This window comes from Antennarius striatus, chromosome 4 (assembly GCF_040054535.1).
Source record: "Antennarius striatus isolate MH-2024 chromosome 4, ASM4005453v1, whole genome shotgun sequence".
Classification (NCBI taxonomy): domain Eukaryota; kingdom Metazoa; phylum Chordata; class Actinopteri; order Lophiiformes; family Antennariidae; genus Antennarius; species Antennarius striatus.
The window spans coordinates 19,794,896-19,816,085 of record NC_090779.1 but is presented as its reverse complement, the minus strand read 5'-3'; the positions used below and the strand labels follow the sequence as shown (position 1 = coordinate 19,816,085).

The 21,190-nt window shown below is 38.3% G+C and overlaps 2 protein-coding genes across 3 annotated transcripts; both read left to right on the top strand.

The window, feature by feature from the left end:
• Positions 1–2,963: 2,963 nt before the first annotated feature.
• On the top strand, positions 2,964–8,679 carry LOC137593464 (cAMP-dependent protein kinase type II-beta regulatory subunit). Its single transcript, XM_068312169.1, has 11 exons — positions 2,964–3,408; positions 4,291–4,326; positions 4,800–4,852; positions 5,094–5,177; positions 5,402–5,508; positions 5,669–5,822; positions 6,966–7,067; positions 7,154–7,228; positions 7,359–7,427; positions 7,527–7,662; positions 7,756–8,679. The coding sequence occupies exons 1-11, from the start codon at positions 3,150–3,152 to the stop codon at positions 7,878–7,880; spliced, it is 1,200 nt and encodes a 399-aa protein (XP_068168270.1). The 5' UTR covers positions 2,964–3,149; the 3' UTR covers positions 7,881–8,679.
• Positions 8,680–9,716: 1,037 nt separating this feature from the next.
• On the top strand, positions 9,717–17,241 carry hbp1 (HMG-box transcription factor 1). 2 transcript variants are annotated; one of them, XM_068313827.1, is made up of 11 exons: positions 9,717–9,761; positions 10,968–11,125; positions 11,223–11,403; positions 11,516–11,636; positions 11,732–11,846; positions 12,238–12,356; positions 12,743–12,899; positions 13,148–13,292; positions 13,463–13,750; positions 15,426–15,567; positions 15,686–17,241. In XM_068313827.1, exons 2-11 carry the CDS (start codon positions 11,053–11,055, stop codon positions 15,701–15,703), a joined length of 1,359 nt encoding a protein of 452 aa, XP_068169928.1. In that variant the 5' UTR covers positions 9,717–9,761; positions 10,968–11,052; the 3' UTR covers positions 15,704–17,241. The 2 variants fall into 2 exon arrangements, with proteins under 2 accessions (XP_068169928.1, XP_068169929.1); XM_068313828.1 differs by lacking the exon at positions 9,717–9,761 and adding an exon at positions 10,143–10,380.
• Positions 17,242–21,190: the final 3,949 nt, after the last annotated feature.

Here is a 21,190-nt window from a genome sequence, read left to right as displayed (position 1 = left end):
TCTCTTTTGTGAATTTCCCAATTTGGGATCATTTAAGTTTATCTATCTATCATCTATCAAATATGTGCAACTGAAAAGGTCAGCGGTGCTTGATGTAAATGTTGTTGTTTTTTTTAATGCAGGACAATAATTAAGTAACATTGGCAAAATTTTTGCGGAAGTAAAGTTTGGGCTCAATTTATACATGCGCGATTGCGCATCAACGATTGCGACTTATCCTCATCGCGGATGTGATGTCATGTGATACCGTACGCGCATTTTTATTGGCTGACGCCATCCGGAAGTGCGCTCCTTCCATCAGTCTCGGACTTTCGTGAGACACAAAAGTGCTTTAAACCGTCGATAAGAGTGTGGTAAAAGGTAATACAGGTAGAAGCTGGTTTAATATCAGTATGTAGAGGTTCATAAACGTTTAAATTACCATGAATAATAAGATAAATGTATCTCGCTCTCGATCGTTGATTCCCCACTCGCGTGTGTTTCCTGGAACGCATGAACCGCAAAGACCGAGGGCGCGCTGTATATGTTTTTTTTAAATTTTAACCACACATATGATGATGAAATAAAAATCATTTGGACATCTCCCACAGAGAAATAATGTCGATCACTACTCGTCTGTGGAGATCATACTTAATTTAACATTATGACCTCCTCCCAGTAATGTTTTCAAAAGTTATGATTGATTATGTGCCCATGTTTAAATACAGGAAGGACATGAACACTTACTCGACAGGTTCATTTGATGGTGCCACATTTCAAAATCTGTGTTCAAACTTCAATTCTTAGTTTGTCTTTAGCTGTATATGAGAGAAGAAATCATTTTAATGTTAATTATTTTCTGAAATCACTGTTGAATTATTTTGTCATAGATATCAAGGAGGGAATAACCAAAAAATGAACATTAAAATAAAGGTTGGATTTGTTATATACAGTATATTACTCAAATTGAGAAAATATTTTCCGTCAGCATGTCTTCAGATGCAGTACGTTCCAAATTCCTGCCTACATTTACAGTAAACAAACTTATGTCGACCTAATCTTCATGTGTATTACTTTTGCAAGCTCCATTTGCATGTTGAGAAGCATGAGGCGGCATCGACCTCCAGGATCTACGGCTGACAGAGCAGGACTGATGCACTGTGTTCGTTCTTTCCTGTCATCTGCTTCTCTTCACATAGATGACGCCGAGCTGAACTGTAGCCTCCACATCCATGATGAGCAGCTCTCAAATGGGTGACTGGGAGCTAAGCAGCAGTGTTGCATTACAGGTCGCTCCATGGACGTGCACCCATGTTTTGCCTGAGCGAGAAAATGTTGTTTCTTCCTAACGCAAAGTGACAGATACGGGCCACAGGAGGGGGATGAGGGGGGCCAACAACTGTAATAGCTGTAGGACCCCCCCCCACACACACACACACTCACAGCGATTTCCTGCTAATTTGCAGTATTGTTACTTCCCTTCTCTCTGACCTTTTTCAAATTCCAATACAACCTAGTGCCAAAAACACGACAGGTTTTTGCACCAAATTACATCACTTGTCAGTGTTTTCAGGCTAAGGTCTAACATATGAAGGGAACTGATTTCATGATTTTCTCTCCAAGCCCAGAATAGTTTATTGCCAGCAGTTCTATTTTATTTTATTTTAATTTTATTTTTTTTTCATTTCAATGTTCCGAATGTAAAGAATAAATAAAAGACTTTCCGGCAGCCCACAGTATTTGCCTTTGAGTAAGACAGTGTTCTGATAGAGACCATGACCTAATATGTGCACTACATTTAATAATTCTCCTCCCTCTGGAGCAAGAAGTAGGGTCTAAACTGCTGGCGCTATTAAAGGGACAGTCTGTCTGAATGAGCTTTCATCTTAGTCTCTTTTGAAATCTAATTAAACAAGGAATTAAAATATGAATTTGTTTATTTGTTACCTCCACCAGAGAGGTGCATGGTTTATCTGTTTATGGCTTAGTGCTTAACACCTGTAATCAAACCAGGTCTCCTTTAATTCTAACAATCTATTTTATGTAGCTTTTTAATGGGAATATAGATTTACATAGTACTGTATTTGGTTTTTGGTAATGTTTAGTATTAAACAACAGACCAGATCTCACAGGCAGGGTTAAGTAGCCTTGGAAGTATGGCAGGTGTTAACTCTTTACAGCTGAGGACCTGCAAAACAGAGCAAATACCCGTTAAGACAATGATTCAACTCCCATTACATATTAGGTATACCACAAAATATACGTCGTGTATCAGATACTCCAGTGACTAAATCACACATGAAGTTTTTTTTTACCTACGTTTTGCACAAAAATATTTCTCATGACATCCGACTTAAGATTATACAACCTTTTAACGACAAGCATCTGCACTATTTTGTAGGATCTTAACCCACTATTAATGGGCAAAAAAAGGACAGTTCTACAATGTTATCGTAGGTTTACGTTTGCAACAAGCTTGTTTCAATCCCATTAGCGGTTTGTTTGTTTTTTTATGGTATTCATAAAATTCACGATTGTAAAAATCTGTTATACTGGACAACTGAAAATGCTTTTATTTGAATTGGATATTGCAAACAGCTTTCCATATAAAAATATGAATACAGTATAGCAGTGAATTAAAATTTAGAATCTATGAGTATAGGCTGCTGTTTTGACTGATTTGCAGCCCTACCTGTCATTTATATTCATAAAATCACTGTAGATGCATATCCTAAAACCAATGTATTGTAGACGATGGACTTAAACATGCAGGGCTGCTGGTAAACAGATATAATATGCCGTGGATATGCGAAGTCTCATCTCATCGATCACTGACCGCCACACCAGAGGGGTTCTCTTTCCCATCATTTGTATTTTGCGACTGACTGCAGTTTCTGCGCGGCTGCTGTTCATACGCAATCCCTGGATAGGTGGTTGCCATGGATTCCTGGGTCACATGCGTGGGTTTCCTCTAGCCAGAAGCAGCAGAAGATGCTTGGACCAAAAATCCAGAGCCATTTTCATTCAAGAAAAAGAGGGGATTCGCTGTGGATGGCTTATTAACAGACTCCACCTGTCTTCTCATTTTTAAATCCCTACGAAACGTTTTTTGGATCGATTCAATCTCGCAGCAAACCGGTTTTGTCCACATTCATAGACTCGTAACAGGAATGAGTATAGAAATTCCTGAAGGACTGACGGAGCTGTTACAGAGCTTTACCGTGGAAGTGTTGAGGAATCAGCCCAGGGATTTGCTCGAGTTTGCATTACAGTACTTCACCCAGCTAAAGGAAAGCGAGACCACACAGGCCTCATTTGGCAATGACCAAAATTCAAGACCTGGAAAAGCGGTCAATTTCATTGACGAAGCCATGCAGATCGATTCGGAAAACGGAGAGGAGGAGGACGACGATGACGAGGAATTCATAGGTAGGATGATAGATTGTTTTATACGTGACGAAAATGTGTAATAATGGAGGATTTATCAAGCTTTGTGAATATTTAACGGGCTGGGCTTCGGTTCAATGGGATGAGGAGACATCGGGCGCAGCGATGCTCCAGCAGCTCCGCCGCCTTGCATCCGCCATGGCTCTGTCATTTACCATATATGGTCATGGAGGCTGAATAATTGTTAATGAACGTGTCTTTATGTGTCCTCATCTTTGCACCGTCTTTATATGCACCGCAGCTGCAGATGAAAGGGGCCCACACGTACATACATGTATTTTTTTTTAAAATGTTCAGACAGATCCTGCACCTCTACGCCATTTTAATATTTTTCCCTTTCCTTTCTTCGGGCCTTCTTGAATATGCATCAAATCCACGGTGGATTTGTCTTTCTTAAACGGTGGTCATATGGTGCAGTATTGTCTTGAGGTGCAGAAAGTAGCATAGCAACCCAGAGGTCTGACACAGCATCCCAATGAGTGGTGGGCTCTGCAAAGCTTCAATGGTTTCATAAGGACAAGCACACCGAATTCACCCATCAAACCAGCCATTATAGTATTGTGGGGTCACATTGCTTCCTCAGTGATTTTTACAGTAGTACTCCATATGTAACCCTCGCCTGAAGGCCTTCTTTTTTTAATTGAGACTTTGTATTTATTTCATTTAATTCATAGAAAGCAAACAAAAGTTATCCTTTTTCTGGTTTGACCTAAATGATTTTGGATTCTTAATGAGGACAAGAATGGGTATCTTCGTCTGCTGTGCATGAAGCCACACGAGACATTAACTTTATCTTTTTAAGGTAAGGTGTTATTTCACTGTAAAATGTGCCATTTTGATGTATGTTGTTTTATTCTTCTACAGCCCCGATGATCAACAGATTCATCAGAAGAGCATCAGGTGAGGTGTCATTTGGTCTGTCAGTAGAATACCTCTGGACAGTGTCACCGCTGGAATTATTTAAGACTTCTTTGACACATGAGTACTGAGGTTACATCACATGCACTCCAGCATGTGCTGTATTGAAACATTTTTCCATCTGTCTTTTCTCCCTATCCTCAGCTTATAATAATAACATTGATTTATTAGAGTTGAAACTACTTTACTATTACTGTTAGTGATTGGCGTGGATGTAGAGATAGCAAGAAAAGTATTCAGCAACACTTGAAGAACACATCTTACCTTCGTCGTTGCAAACTGGAAATGAATACCTGCAGTAGAGCAACCAATTAAAGCAGAGATATAGAATTAGAGAAAATATATTCACAAAGTTAAAATTCTTTTGTTTCATAGTGCTATCATTTCCTGGAGGTTTTTCTATCTGGTATCGAGTTTCCTTTTTTTTTAAATCTCTGTGGATCTCTTTCATACAGTGTGTGCTGAAGCATTCAATCCCGATGAAGATGAGGAGGATAAAGAGCCATGGGTAAAATGTGTTTTATAATACAAATACCCTCTCTTACTATTAAGGCATGCTTTTTTTTTACATGTAGAATTAACTGTAGCTCTAAATCTAAAGCACCAGCAAAAAGTGTGGACATAGAATTGCATTTAAATGAAGGTGAAGGTGTGTTTGGTGCTAAAAAAATAAACCACTGAGCATTTTCTGAGTTTAACGTGCAGTTTATCTCATTGTCATGTTACATGACTGTGCTTCATTTTGTCAGGTCACTTACCCAAAGACCGATGAGCAAAGACAGAGACTACAGGAAGCATGTAGGGACATTCTTCTGTTCAAGAATTTGGATCCAGTAAGTGGATCATTCCATAAGAACTATCTCATGTACTTCTCTGTTCTGTGCACTACCATCACTGAGATTACACAAAGGAGAACAAGGCCTCTGGCCAGACAGCTTTTTCTACAGCTCAATGTACTGTGCATGTTTTTAAAGTTATTTTTAATTCACATGATGAGTGAGTATTTTTTCCATGATATGACGTATAAATATCTTACTGATAAATCCCACTAATGCAGGAAGAGATGTCTCAGGTGCTGGATGCCATGTTTGAGAAGTTCTTCACTGAAGGAGAACACATCATTGATCAGGATGATGATGGAGATAACTTCTATGCTATTGAAAGGTGATCTTTCATGTCTGTTTCACATCATTAGTCACTGAAAATTAATCTGTAAATAGCCTTTAAAATCAACTAATGATGCCAGGGTGAATTAGTGTGTCAGCCATGACTTTATAGTCTCTAAGAATGTTAATTATTCCTTCTTCTTTTTTTTTTTATTCAGTGGGACATTTAACATTTTTGTGAAGGCTGATGGAACAGAGAAGCTCGTTGGTTGCTATGACAACCGAGGCAGCTTTGGAGAGTTAGCATTGATGTACAACACCCCCAGGGCAGCCACAATAATTGCCACTTCGCCTGGAGCCCTTTGGTGCCTAGTGAGTAAACTATTAAATCCTTAAGTAAGAGTGCAGTCTGCTCCATATGCAGGTTCTTGAAGCATGTTGCACTGTAAATCATGCAGCGACCATTCAGAATATCTCTGGGAGTACCTGGTGCCACAAGACGAGATTATGTTTCTTGTCTGACATATATTGATAAATAAAATCCACTGAATGCAACAAAAAGTGCACAAACATCATTGGTGTCCCTGGACATTGGTTCAGTGTGAAGTCTGAGGCCGCTGCCCCTAACGCCAAACCTGTAGCCCTGTCCTCTAATAATTAAATCAAATGTATCAAACATGGATAAAAGACCTCCAGGATTTAAAGTCAGGTTGTTTGGGGAAGAGTTAGCCAACATAACCACTACATTAGCTCTCCTGATACAGCTTGCTGACTTACATATTGTTTTATGTTCTGCCAATAATGCTTACAGACCCTGCTGTGCAATATTACCAATATTTTTATTTAAATGGCAAGGACCGATAATAAGCTTCTTTTCCCTTTTATGTCCAAAGGCCTTGCATGGAATCCTATTACTGTCCACATTTGGCTCATAGTCTGACCATTACTGGCCCCTGAGATAAAGTCTTATTTACTAGTTTGTCTTCTTTGCCAGAGGGTGCCCTTGACAGCTGCCTGTATTTCCTACAGTACATTCATTTTGTGTATTGTATATGTTTCTGGCCATTATTGGAGCCTAAACTGTTTAAATGACATGCAACTGGTAGACTTCTTATGATTTATGAGTTAAGGCAGAACAATGGTGTGAGCCCTTGGGGGCTCTGCTTATATTCAGAGTGGTATTCATATATTCAGCGCTGCTGCAAAACATCCTTTCATATGAGCTTCAGTTTGGCGAAAAATTTGAACATTTGGGAAATTTTGAAAAGCAACCAACCTTACGTCGGGGAAATGTGCACAATATAAAAAAAAATTGTGTTGGACTTTCTGTACATCCTACATTCTGTCTTTATATTGAATATCCATTTATTACTGAATTCAAGACAGGTTGTCAAAAGTATTACAACATTTAGGGGATAGAATTTTTTTTCTACCTAATAAAGCATATTACAACACCACAAAGCAGGTTTGGTCTATTTCTCAAAGTATGAACCTTTCTCTGCATCTGTGTTTCAGGATCGTCTGACATTCAGGAGGATCATAGTGAAGAATAATGCCAAGAAGAGGAAGCTGTATGAGGCATTCATTGAAACTCTACCACTGCTTACATCATTAGAGGTTTATATCAGCTTTGTCCTTCAGCTCTACCAAAATGACATACGCATATACAGTTAGGCTTCAACCAAATATCCTTTCATCCACAGCTTTCGGAGAGAATGAAGGTAGTAGACGTAATATCCACCAAGGTGTACAATGACTCGCAGCAAATTATTGCTCAGGTGACAAGTATTTTCATATCATCAACGATACGACTGGTCGTTCATTTTTTTTGCTAAATTTGAGCATTTATAAACACTGATTCACTCATTATTGATGCTTTTACAATCATTAGAATATTTTGTATTGCAGGGTGATTTGGCAGATTGCTTCTACATTGTTGAGTCTGGTCAAGTTAGAATTACCATGAAAAGAAGCAGGGTACGTCTGTTCTCTCTTATGAAAATTATCTGAAAAGGTGGGGATCTTCTTTATCTCATATTGTGGAAATCTTTTTTTTTTTTGTTTTTTTTTTGACAGACGAAAAAAGACCAGGAAGAAGAGGAGGTGGATATTGCCACTTGCTCTCGTGGCCAGTATTTTGGAGAGTTGGCACTTGTCACAAACAAGCCCAGAGCTGCTTCAGCCTATGCCGTAGGGAGCGTCAAATGCTTGGGTACATTTTTAAGAACATTTATAACACCTTTTAATGTTTATTCCAACTATAATTGTATATCTTACTGATTCATTGTTTGTTTTTTTTAATCAGTCATGGATGTTAAAGCTTTCGAGAGGTTGCTGGGCCCATGTATGGACATCATGAAAAGAAATATTGCTAACTATGAAGAGCAGCTGGTGGCCCTGTTTGGGAGTAGCACTGAGATTGACCAATAAAGTGAATGAGAGGGCTCAAACGGACCATGAATCAGTGGATGAAAAAAAAAGATGCTTGTATGGATGTTTCCCCCCATGATCAACAGCTTTTCTTACAAGATATGTGAATACCCACAGCAAAATTTGTGTGTCAAATAAATGACAGGAATTAAGATTACCATTTAAGACCATCTTAATTTCAGATGTGTATTTCAACAAAAATGAAGTAAGTCAAAACAGCGTGGCTTAAGTTTAAATTCAATTTCTCACAAAGCTACACTTAAAAATCTAAATGTACATTTTAAATTCAAATGTCACATGCGTTATATGTTAGTATATTAACCACCTTGTTAATTCTCATCTTTTCTCTGCAGTGTTATATTTACTGTACTATAATACCATTTGTAAATGTTGAAATATTGTTTTGTTTTTTAAATCGGATGCCAAAGCTAATTTCTTACCTGATCATTGTGAGCAAATATGTCACAATTATGTGTAATGATTGCAGCATGAGGTGCACTGGTGCAAGGGTGCCACATAAGAAATGATGCATATGAGTAACATGACATCATTTGAATGAAATAGAATGGAGACTTCAAAGTACTCGTTTTTACAAAGCTTCCTGTTTATCATAAGGTTTAATCACTTAAACACATCACCATAAAATATAGATCATTGTTGATTAGTGTTTGTGGCTGTTAGCCTATTACAGTGCTTTTGTAACACAATGGAAAACAACTTCAGAGAGATAGCTGATAGTTTTGTAAGAATATACAAGGAATATCTGTACAATTTGAAATTTGAGTATTTACTGTTACTATTAAGGCCCATTTTTAATTTAATTAATTTTAATCATTAGACTGTATTCTTTATAGATGACGTCTTAGAATAATTGTTTTCCTGTTTTTAATGTAAAATTTGTTGATATAGTTTTTTTGTGACACATATATTATGGTTATTACAAGCATTATTGCTGTCTACCTCTGCCAACAACTTATACTGTTTGAAACATGCCCCCTGCCAACAGGGTTATCTATCTATCTATCTATCTATCTATCTATCTATCTATCTATCTATCTATCTATCTATCTATCTATCTATCTATCTATCTATCTATCTATCTATCTATCTATCTATCTATCTATCTATCTATCTATCTATCTATCTATCTATCTATCTATCTATCTATCTATCTGCTTTTTAAACAATTAATAATTGAGACATTCTCTACATTTTCTGTGCTTTAAATGCAGCTCATCAGCTTAAAGCTGGTTGAAAATTTAGACATTCAATCCCCACCCCCCTTCTTTTGTTCAGACAGGACTTTTAATGAGGGCAAACCCATAATACTGGTTTAAAGTACCGAACGTTTCACTTTACATGTCAATAAAGAATCTTTTTTTTACTTCGAGCGTCACTCATTTACTTATTAAAACAGAAAAAATCGCACACTTTCGTCGGTTTTCATTCATTCCTTCATTCATTCGTTATGTCATTCATTCATTTCTGCATTCATTCATGTATAGTCATTCATTTGTTGATCGAGGAGGCTTTGCAGGACAAATTCTAAGAGATGTTTTCGTACAACATAACAAATCCATGAAGCAATGTTCGTACTGCGTACTGTAGTTGCATGAAAGTAGATAAAAAATAACCATGTATTGTTCCTGTTATTGCCAATCAGCTGTTACTAAGTAGTAACAGACGTGTACTTTAAACCAATGATACACTGATCAACAAACTAGATCCCACCTTTCCCATTTTTCTTAACTAGATAGACCAATAGCATAGCAGCATTTTTGTTTTTGACGTTTATTTGCACCAATAGAAAGCCTTCTCTTCAAAGAGTAATTCCCACCCCTCGACGGAGTGCCAGAGAGTTTCTCGATGGCGACAGGATTGGTAAGTGAGACGTAAACTATTTTGTTTTCGAATAAAAAAGGTTCAAACTAATCTTTAACTTTACAATTGTGTGATATTTGTATATATCATGCTAATAGTATAATTTGGTCGGGCTGTCACGCTTTTATTTGTAGTCCAGTGACAGGTTGTGTTCGACAACAGGGTTTTTTTTCTTTCGCTGTGACGGTGTTTTGGCAAAAAAAAAAAAAAAACACCATTGCAGTTGTATGCATCAAAAGAAGATGTTCTATATGGAACAATCTGTTTCTGGTTGTATGACAATGTTGTCAAAATGCTTTCAGCGATTTTTGTGTCATTCATTTTGAACGGGGCAGAGAGGTTGCGTCATGCCTCAACTTGTTGACATTCTTTTGTTTACAGTGTTAGACCCGACAGCCTTTGGGTCGGAACGGACGACACTGCAATTGGGTTGGAGGAATGAGAAAATAGCAGACATGTTCAACGGAACGTGTTTTTATTTCTTTCTTTCTTGTTTTCTTTTACAAATGAGAATAGTTTTGGAGCGAAGTCATTACGCTGTTGGTATATCCGCGTTTACGATGTCGATGCAAGTCAGCTTGAAGCAACCTTTGACAAACAGGCTGAAGGCAAACGACCCGTTAGTTCTTCCATGTGAAATCATTGTTGATATTTGCTATCTCGTTCTATTCCCAAACGATTTATTCTTGACTTTGCCCGACACCAGACAACAGAATTTTCACATCGTAAATAAATACTTTACCCTGTCACTGATATAAATTTCCATTTTCCAATCCAAATTGGTATATTTTATTCGCCGTTCGCCTGTTTTCTAAACGAATTGCTGGTATTTAAAACATTTGCCACGCAGTTGTGAATGAATGAGCTCTGGTACGCATGCGCCAAATGGTTTTAAGTTTATAAACAAGGCCTCCACGCAGCGGGTCACGTGACCAGTTACAGAAGCGTTCTGTTGGTTCGAAGACAAAGGATTTCCTAGAAGCTGCTCCCTTTTTCCATTATATTGATGAACTAAATGACATGCTTTACAATGAAAACATCTTACATGAAACTAAGTGCATTGTGTTAATAATTTTAAATAGTTTTTGAATCGAATTTAATAGATTTTATTTCCATGTAGAACAGTTTGAAGCAGTTTCAATGATAGAATGATTTTATTTTATTATTTTTTTTCTAATTTTTTGTCCGTCTTCCACTCATACATAGCTGATGTGGCTGAATATGACAGTAGAAGCAAAGTAAACCGACCAGAGGGCCGTTGAAACAAAGATAAAACAAGAGAACATTGAGAATGGATGACTCATTTGATCTATTGAAATGTAACGAGGACCTGCCATCCTCACCAAGATGCCAAATGGATTATGGTAAAATATAAATTTAATTTAAAAAAAACATTATGCATTAGATACATTGAATTTTTCTATATAGTAATTGTGCATATTACCACTGATTCCTACCTAGATGACCTGCCAGAGCTGCAGGAGGTGGAGGAGGACCAGAGATCTCCAGGATTATTTCAAGTTGGAGCAGGAGTCTCTCACCAGGAGGTCAACTGCTCCCCTAGCACCAACTGGCTCGCTGAACTGGCCAACATTGCCACCAGTCCTCAAAGCCCATTGCTCAAGAATGCCCCATATAAGAGGTTTGTACCAAAACTAAGTAGCATGGAAGTTCTGAGTGGCAGAATTATATTCTGATGTCTAACTGTAATTTTGAATTATAATGCTGATTCATGTTTATTTTGTATTTTTTAGATCATCTCCAGTTCACATCTTTGGCAATAGCAATAGTTTACATTCCTACGCCCGTCCTCCATTAGCCAGTAGCGCACCCAACCCGTCCAGAGGCCACCTCAGGGAGCGCAGACGTATCAGGGTAACCTTTCACTTCTAGCCTCTGCATATTAAATCCATCCATTCATGTTGACTTTGTTCATTTCCTAGTATATACACTTTTGTTATTTATATCAGGCAAGCAGTGAATCAGAGTCTGGAGTTTTCTCAATGTCCTCATCGTTTTCTGATGATGAAGATATGGCCTGGTCTCACTCTTGGCCCTCTACAGCCTGGCATTGCTTCCTGAAAGGTAAAGACTGCATAAACCAACTTGTCTATATGCAGAATTATGCCTATTAGTAGCATTATTTTCATGAATTAAGATATAGGGCAATTATGAATAAAATGATAAATAATAGTCAATGAAAATGTGTATTTCCCCCTTTGAATAGTAATTTATTCATGACTTCTTCAGTCTGGTAATTTTGTATCTTTGATGACATAAAATTGTATAAAACCATTTTAAAAAATATGATCAACTGAGAAACATGGGTTTAAATATAATTTTCCATGAAGTCAAACTCATAGAAATATGGAAAAACAACGTAGACCTCTAATGTGTTTCAGAACAGACAGCTTGGTTCCAAATTTGCAATAATGACAAGCAGGTCTATGTCTGACATTGTTTTGTGGACATTCAGGAACTCGATTGCGCTTTCATCGGGGACCTAATGTGGAGTGGCAGGAAGCTGATGAACTTGCTGATTCTGATGACGACTCAGATGATGACAGGATGATGCCTTCCTCCCGATCTATAAAGGTTGGCAATAATTGTATCTATAAAATTATTAAATCATGACTAGTTGTAGTCAGAAGAAATTTCCTGCTGTTTCGACTAACCGTAGGTTTAGTGTTTCTGCTTTGTTGATTTGATGACTGTAGTCAGTAGTTATTGCAATGGCCATTAAAGACCACAGGGTGGCGACCAAACCAATTGTGGAGGTACAGGAGTGACGCAGAACTATAACAGGGTTCAGTGATTTACAGTGGTGATTTCAAAACATATGATAATGATAAAACTTAATGATAAACATATAACTAAGTTTATCAAGGTTTCTGCTAATCAGTCATAACAAACCAGTCACTCCATGGTGATTAGTTCAGCAGACTTGTCGTGTTAATCGTTGATCTTTGTTTCATTTGCAGAGATTCGGTTCAGATGGATTGAAGCTGGTGAGCCACGAAGAGACTGTATCTTTTAACCAAGCAGTTCTTAAGCTTCTATTTGACCCTGGGTCACCTGATGATGGCTTGTTAACAGCCGAATGCCGATTGGATCACCCATTTTTTGTCAAAAATAAAGGTAAAAGTAAAACATGACAAACAATAACTAGATTATTTCTGTTCACAATATTTAACTCTCTTCAAAATAAGATCATTTCAAGAAAAGAACACAAAGTAAATAATCGACCGTAGAGTAATTGAAAATGAGTCTTTGTCAGCAGAAGCTTCCACAGACCACATGATCACTGAATGCCTGTTATTATTTTTGTTTGAATTAACATTTTAATTAACAAAGTGATCTCTTATTTCTTCTATTGTGTTTTTCAGGGTGGTCTTCATTTTATCCGAGCCTGACCGTGGTGCACCATGGAATCCCTTGCTATGAGATGCAGTTGGGCGATATTTGTCTGCCACCAAGCCACCCAGATGCCATCAACTGCGACGACTCTGTTGTGTTTGACACTTTCAGGAGGTATGTGTTTGTTTACTTTATTGTAAATATCTACATTTCAGTGCATTAGAATATAAAAATGGCCAAAGTGCATCCACACACTTGGAAAAAAAATCAATAGCACATAAAATTGTAATGAAAGAAAAACTTAATACTAACTTGTGTCTCTCTTTTCCTTGAATCTCCTGCAGTTATGATTTCACCCCCCTGGATTCCTCAGCGGTGTATGTTCTCAGCAGCATGGCTCGTCAGCGCAGGACCTCCCTGTCGAGCGGGGGTGCCATCAGTCCAGACTGTGATAAGCTTGAGCGGTCAAGCTCCCCGCAATCATTGACAAGCAAATCAAACAGGAGCCACACCTCAGGGACAGCCAGTGGTGCCATGCCTACAAAATGCAAACGGCCAATGAATGCCTTCATGCTCTTCGCCAAGAAGTACAGGGTGGAGTATACACAGATGTATCCTGGGAAGGATAACAGGTATTTAAAATTTACTGACTGACTGTTGTCATGTACCGACATGACAAAAAAATTCAGCCGCCACTTATTCTTAAAGTGACGAGGATAGATTTGATTTGTCCAATGCCCTCTGCTTGTCAGGATCAGCTTTATCTGCCATAGTAGGATCTTACTCAAACTTTGTTTAATAGAATATGCTTGTAGTAGAATGAATTAAGGTTAATGAATTTCCGTATCACTGTATCAGATCTGAATGTGCACCACAATTTCCTGTTCCACTAAATTGTGCAGCACTTAGCCATGAAAGAGGAAATGATGCCATCTTTTCAAAGCGGGAAATAATTACCGAGCAGATCAATGAGAAACTGTAAACCCATCCATCCATTCATCCATCCATCCATCCATCCATCCATCCATCCATCCATCCATCCATCCATCCATCCATCCATCCATCCATCCATCCATCCATCCATCCATCCATCCATCCATCCATCCATCCATCCATCCATCCATCCATCCATCCATCCATCCATCCATCCATCCATCCATCCATCCATCCATCCATCCATCCATCCATCCATCTTCAACCACTTATCTGGGACCGGGTCGCGGGGGCAACAGTCTCAGGAGGGATGCCCATACTTCCCTCTCCCCAGACACCTCTTCCAGCTCCTCTGGGGGGATCCTGAGGTGTTCCCAGGCCATGACAGGCACCAGAGAGCTTGGACTGTAAACCATTTGGGATATAAACATTATAATTTATATACTCTAAATTTGTGGTGAACAACATGATGGCACACACGAGAAAAGTGACTTTTCCAAACACATTACGTCAATGTCTGTGACCATTGAACTCCTAGTTAATTGGAGGCGTTTGGACACTACTCAACAGAAAGAATGTGCTTGCCTCGGTCCTTCGTACGGGCCTTGATCAAAATGAAGGAGAAGGGAGTAAAGTTTCTGGGGGAGAGGAAAAGTAACCTGACCTTGACAACACTGTGACTCAGTTGTTGCTATCGTGTTGGTGCAGTGTGTACTGACACTAATTGTGCTGGATCATATTGAGCTATGCAGGATGTAGCTGTCAAGCCCAGAGCTACAGATTAAAATAAGATATGCTTAACATCAGTGAAAAACATTCATAGCATGGACAGAGGCCTTAATCCGTTAAAATAAAATGATCCACAGCTTTAGTAAATTCTGAAGCAAGTTGTGAACTTTAAAAACGGGCTGGCTGTGCTAACAAAAGACTTAATTTGGTGCAAACAAGATGTACACTTGTGAAAGTATCTCAAACACACTTTACATGTGAACAAACTTAAAATGCAAGTTAAAACGTCCCAGGGTAATCATCTCCAAGTCGGTGTATTTTTACTGCATTTGAGATATAGTAAAAAAGAAAAAAAAGTCGAGCTTCAATGCGCCTTTTTATTCTTGGACCATTACACGTGATTTACTTTAGGACATAATTCTTAATTTAATGCCACAGCTGCCAGCTCCAAGCTCTTTAAGCGTAACCCGCCTCAAGAGGCTGTTGCCAAACATGATGGATAAATAGAATTTAAAAATAATTCAAAAGAGGAGCTTTTATTTTTGGAAAATATAAACTACGTTCATTTTCTGTAGGAAAGGTTAAGAGGAAAATAATTACATTTCAGAGTCCTTTTATCTTCTGTTTCTAACTGTCATCCCCCAGAGCCATCAGTGTCATCCTGGGTGACAAGTGGAAGAAGATGAAGAGTGAGGAGAGGAGGATGTACACCATGGAGGCCAAGGCTCTAGCTGAGGAGCAGAAAAGACTCAATCCAGACTGCTGGAAACGTAAAAGAACCAACTCAGTAAGGACCAAAGTCTCTGAACTGTAGTGCCACTTGTGTTTTATCAGAACTGTGTACTTTTGTTTCATCCTGGTGTCTTGGCTCCTGAATACAAATAATCCCTGGCATCTTTCAACAGGGTTCCCAGCAGACCTAGATAATCCCCCAGAATCCTCAGCTGCTGGTGTTTTGGATAGGTGCTGGACAGCGTCTGATGGACCGCTTGATGCCTCTTTACTCTCTGTATTCTTGAAACTCAACTGTGATGCTGAATTCTCTTGCTTTTTGTAACCTAGAAACATTATTAGAGAGAAAAAAAAAACAAAAGTATGAACTATAAACAAAACATTTAACGTAATCACTAACAGTTTATATATTTTCTTATACCTTTAAAGTCAGTTACATCTTATTCCCCTGAAATAAGAACGAATCATCTCTTTTATTTTAGGTTTTATCTTACTGACGATTTTTTAAAAAAAAGAGAGCGAGCCTGTGGTGCTATGCTTCCATGCAGAAGAAGCAGGACTAAACAGCTAGTGTATATTTATTAATGTAAAAAGGGGAGTTTTAGACAACCTTTTCCACTGTCCATATAGTTATCTTTGTAAGATTCAATATATTGTACAGATTGGTAACCCTTTCATACATTTTGTAATACAATATATGTCCTGCAGCTGAGCTACGGCTGACTGTCGTACTGACTTGCCAAATATTCAGATATTCGCCCAACCACTTGGCCATATGATGAGTGTTTTCAGCATGTGGTGGTGGTTTAAACTCAGTCACAGAGCACTTCAGACATTCACTGTAAGTGCTTGTTTCTTTTGCACTTTATATAAATATGTAATCATATACAAGCTATTGTATAATTGTATAATAAAGCTAGTACCTTAATAGTTACCCATTTGACATGACCATGGTCCATTAGCCATGATCTGCTGTCAGGTTGCCACTGTTTTGCAAGTGCTTTGTTCATATTGTACAGGTTTCACAGCCCTAACATCCTCTTGCACAAAATATCTTTGTATAATATTATAAATACTTCTTAAACTTGCATCTTATCTAAGTTTTTTCATCGCCTGTATACTGTAATCAGAGCATGTGGGGATGCTTTGCATTGTGTTTGAATACACAATATGGTTTGTCTGTCTTTTGCTTTCAATTATAATCAGCTTCCTCCTGAGAACAAGTGCATGTCATTAACATTATCCTCATTTAGTCCAGAAGTGAATGATACCACTTCGGTACAGTTGCTCATCTTGAGGCTTTTCTATGCATGATGAGGTTGAGCAGCAGACCTGTGGAGAGAGGGAGAGAGAGAAAGAGAAACTCTATGCTGCGTTACCTGGAAACATCAGGCTCTACCGGTTGGATGTTGAGATCAGTGGATGTCGAGAGCTCTTGTAGTTTTTAATTGAATCTTATACCAAATGAAACCCTGACCTTTTCTTTTGAAGACGGGGAAAAAAGATCTGACAGAAAATTAAAATGACAGAAAACATTATCATAAGCCCTTGAGAAGAGGCAACGTTTCCATGGAGGAATTGCATTTTCACAGAACGCTCAGTGATGTAGTCATTAGAGTTGTTTCATTTACTTTACAGCGCCTGAAGACTAAATGACACAAAGGTATTATAAAGTAATTGGCAATAATATTATTTAAAATGCAATTACAATAAAGCATAATATTGTGAATTCTAAGGTGATTTTCATTGTTTCCGCCAGAGGGCGTCGTCGCACCAGTTTTATTTGATGGAAGACAAACCTTCCCATGATGTGAACATCTCCATCTTAATCCTGTCTTTTTATAACATGTTCCAAATTCAACACAGAAACGTTCCCGATAATCCTGTCTGGGGTTGAAGAAACTGTGAACATGTTGCAGTTGCATGATAAATGTTTAATAAACGATTAGAATTTTGGCTTAGTGCAAGTTCAAAATATGCCTCCAATGATTTATGGACATTGGTGAGTTATTATTTTCATGTCTGTGAATATCTTGCGGGCCCTGCTCGGTAGAGAATGGTCGGTCTGAAAAGATGAGATTCATAACACCGCATGCTTCATGAAATAACAATGATCAACACCCTGCAAGCCTTTCTAGCATTGGAATCTAATTATAGCATATCTGGTACAGGCCACTCCAAATCCAGATGATCTGAGTTGAATACTTTTTGGAGTATTTTTGAGGAAATGGAAAGTTATCTCCGATTCGCTTCTGGCGCACCGCTGTTCTAAGTTTAAATGGAGAACCGAAAAACTAATTATCACGGTTAGAAATTAAAAGCATTTTTTAAAATCTTGTCACAGTTTTGTAAATTAAAACAATGTGTCACTGTCGCCAGACAGGTTACACAATCTTACGCAATTGAATTAATTTAAGGTCACTCAGCAATGATCTGCAGAGAGACGCGCAATTTGGCACAAGTGGCGTGAGTTTATGCATTAGTTCTTCTGCGAAGCGCAAAAAACCCCCCAACAACCTCAAACATAAGCAGTACTAACCCGAAGAATTGAAATGAAGGGAAAAAAACCCCCAAACCGATCCATCTTATCCTCTTAAATCAGAAGCCGCGCCATCAGGGCTTCATAATTAGTGCAATTAGCCCCAGTAATTCACTGAGGGATGGCAGAGCGTCTGTCTTTGTTAGGATTCGTTTGCCTGTGTGTCTGTCATCTATAGATGACATGTCACGGGTTCTCTATGCTGGTTACCCTAATTGTCTTATGGGTAATCTATTTAAAGTTAAAACAGAACCTGACAACAGAACAGTCCTTTTTTTTTTTTTTTTTTAAATAATCCCATACCATTCAGCTTCAACAGCCCATATTATCACATTTTTTGCTGGTTGAATTCATTTTTACCTCTGCTGAGATACATATATTGGTTGTGGTTAATAGTTTTGTTTGATGGTTGGAGCAGTAATGTGGAAAAAAAGGCTTGCTCACATGGATAGAGACTTAGTCAAGATTCTGATGCAGAGAGGGACCATTTTTGATATCTTACTCTTTCCCAGGCCTGTAGGAGATTTTCCAACACCCACAACACCGTAACGATATTTGTTGAAAGTGAGGTAAAGGTAATGTGTATGTTGTAGTGTATACGCCGTATTGTGCAGCTGAAAGATGAGATTCATTAGACAGTTTCCCACCAGTGTGTTCAAGTGGTGGCCACAGGCTCTGAAGTCTATAATTTGAGAGGCCGCTGCTGACAGTTGCTAAATGAGAATCTACTCCTTGCATTTACAAAGTGCTGCTCATGTGCATCACATTGAGAGTATGATTACATTTTTGAGAATGTGCTAATAGATAAACGCAAGATATAAATATATAATGGTGATCATAAACCCTTAAACCCTTAGCCTTTTATTGTACCAGTAATAGTCTTTCTACATCTGCAGTGGATATGGATAAATGATGTGTATGGACACACACTTAAATAAACACATGTAAGTGGAAAAAACAAAAGAAATGACTGAAGCTATGATCAAGATGTCATAAGCTTGGTTCAGAGCACACACACAAGACTGATTGTCTAGAAAGGCCTCATATTTTCCTCCTCTTTTGTCTCATTCCTTCTCTTAGTTCCAGAACCTGTCACACTACTGTTCTTCTTTTTTCATCTGCCCACATCACTGCCTGCCTATTGCTGTCTCCCTTGTGTCTTAGAGACCTAATTGGATGGTGTGTGAACACTGTGAAAGGGGAAAATCATCCTATTTTCTTGCTCCATGGGTTTCAGGCAATGGAAAACTGAATTGAATAAACACTTGATGATGGAGGTCGCTCTTTGGTCTGACAGCCGTACAACAGGATAGCCAAGAAGACCGAAATCACAGCAGAGTGAAACAAAATTCCAGGACGGCAAGGGCACAACCGCTGCCTGCTAATCCACACTAATATGTTCCCACAGTAGCTGCTGCTCCGGATTACAAGGCGCTTCATGTAGGCGCTCTCAAGGCCGGCTATGTCTGGAACAAGACTCACCGGGACGAGCCACAGGCCGTGCCATCAGGGAGGCGGGCACACAGGCCCCCCCCAATCTGATAGACAGGTGGATCCCCACGTAGGGGGGAGGAACCTCCAGCTGCCCGGGTCGAAAGGACCCCAAGGACAGCAACCCCACTAACAGACTCAACACTGCTCCCCTGAGCAAATACTGGAGTCAAAGCTAAAGATTACAAGGATAAAATAGGACTAAAATAATACTTATAAAAAAATAAATACAGTATAAAAACAAAATACACAAGATTAAAACATAAAATAGAATACTTACAATATTAGTAACAAATAAAAGCAGAATACGATTTAAGATTATCATCATCTTTAAAAGCAGGGTAAAAACCAACTAAAATTAAATAGACTGTAATAGAAGCATAAAAAAAGGCTTAAAATATTAGTTAAAAGCCTGATTAACAAGATGTGTCATTAATCTTCTTGTAAAAATTTCAAGTCTCTGCAGGCCTGAGGCCCTCCGGCAGGCTATTCTACTGGTGGGGGCCACAGTGGTTAAATGCTGCCTCACCGTTGGTTTTTGTCTGGTTAAAAGGCCAATGTCGGAGGACCTCAGGGTCCTGTATGTTATTATGTATGTATGTTATGTAATAACATGAGATGGAATGAGCTTTTATTAGTGCTTGTACATTTATCGATTAGTATTTTTCTGAGAAATTATACTCAGGGTTCAGACAGAGGCTCAAGCCAGTATGACTGAACATGGTAAACATAATCAGCCCCTGCTACTCATTTCCTGTGTTTACTATATTGAAAAGTACAACTCAAGCTTTGATAACGTAATTACCATCTCCCAGGGATCAATAACCCTAGAGCACACTGCTAATGAGACATCAAGACATGACAGAGAGAGAGGCAGACACCTAACTCTATTCATATTATGCCTCAGTAATCTACACAAGTGAATAGGAACTTAACAATATATACATTTTTACTTCAGGGAATCGTAACATGCTGCTCATCTCAGGGATTACTCAGTTATCGTTGATGTGTTATATGGTGAAATTAGGTAAACTCACATCAAACCATGCAGAAACTACGTATGGATTTTACTAAATGCTGAAATGACAGCTGGCAAGTTTGTAGACATTTTATTATCATACACATGACGGATTCATTTCTGTTCTCAAATATATAGAATGTCAGATATAAAGTTTTTGAATCTTAAGATAATATTTAGAATGAGGTGACATATTAATGTGCTGGAAATTCTCCATGGCTGTATTTTATTACCATAGTATTTTCAGTTAAACTGCTATGCTAACATGTGTAACTATTATGGGATGCTTGACATCATTTATAAGGGTATTTAATGACAGCTGGTGCTGGTGTCTGAATTAAACCCATCAAACTCTTTGTCTGCAGTTCACCAACATGTCGATGTCTAGAAGCTATTATGTTTGATTGCTTAGCTTGGTTTAGCATTTAATGATTATTCATTCATTCATTCATTCATTCATTCATTCATTCATTCATTCATTCATTCATTCATTCATTCATTCATTCATTCATTCATTCATTCATTCATTCATTCATCCGTCTGTTCATCTTCCTATCTGCTTCATCTGCTTTTGTGGGCCACAGGGGTTGCTGGAGCTAATCCCAGCAGATTTACGGGCGAGAGGCGAAG

What these genes read in the sequence shown, in the direction of transcription:
- LOC137593464 (XM_068312169.1), top strand. Translation starts at nt 3,150, where the DNA reads ATGAGTATAGAAATTCCTGAAGGACTGACGGAGCTGTTACAGAGCTTT. An exon ending in CACTGCTTACATCATTAGAG is followed by an intron (nt 7,068 to 7,153) that starts GTTTATATCAGC and finishes TTTCATCCACAG; the next exon opens with CTTTCGGAGAGAATGAAGGT. An exon ending in CGCAGCAAATTATTGCTCAG is followed by an intron (nt 7,229 to 7,358) that starts GTGACAAGTATT and finishes TTTGTATTGCAG; the next exon opens with GGTGATTTGGCAGATTGCTT.
- hbp1 (XM_068313827.1), top strand. Translation starts at nt 11,053, where the DNA reads ATGGATGACTCATTTGATCTATTGAAATGTAACGAGGACCTGCCATCC. An exon ending in CTTCCTCCCGATCTATAAAG is followed by an intron (nt 12,357 to 12,742) that starts GTTGGCAATAAT and finishes TTTCATTTGCAG; the next exon opens with AGATTCGGTTCAGATGGATT. An exon ending in GTGTTTGACACTTTCAGGAG is followed by an intron (nt 13,293 to 13,462) that starts GTATGTGTTTGT and finishes AATCTCCTGCAG; the next exon opens with TTATGATTTCACCCCCCTGG.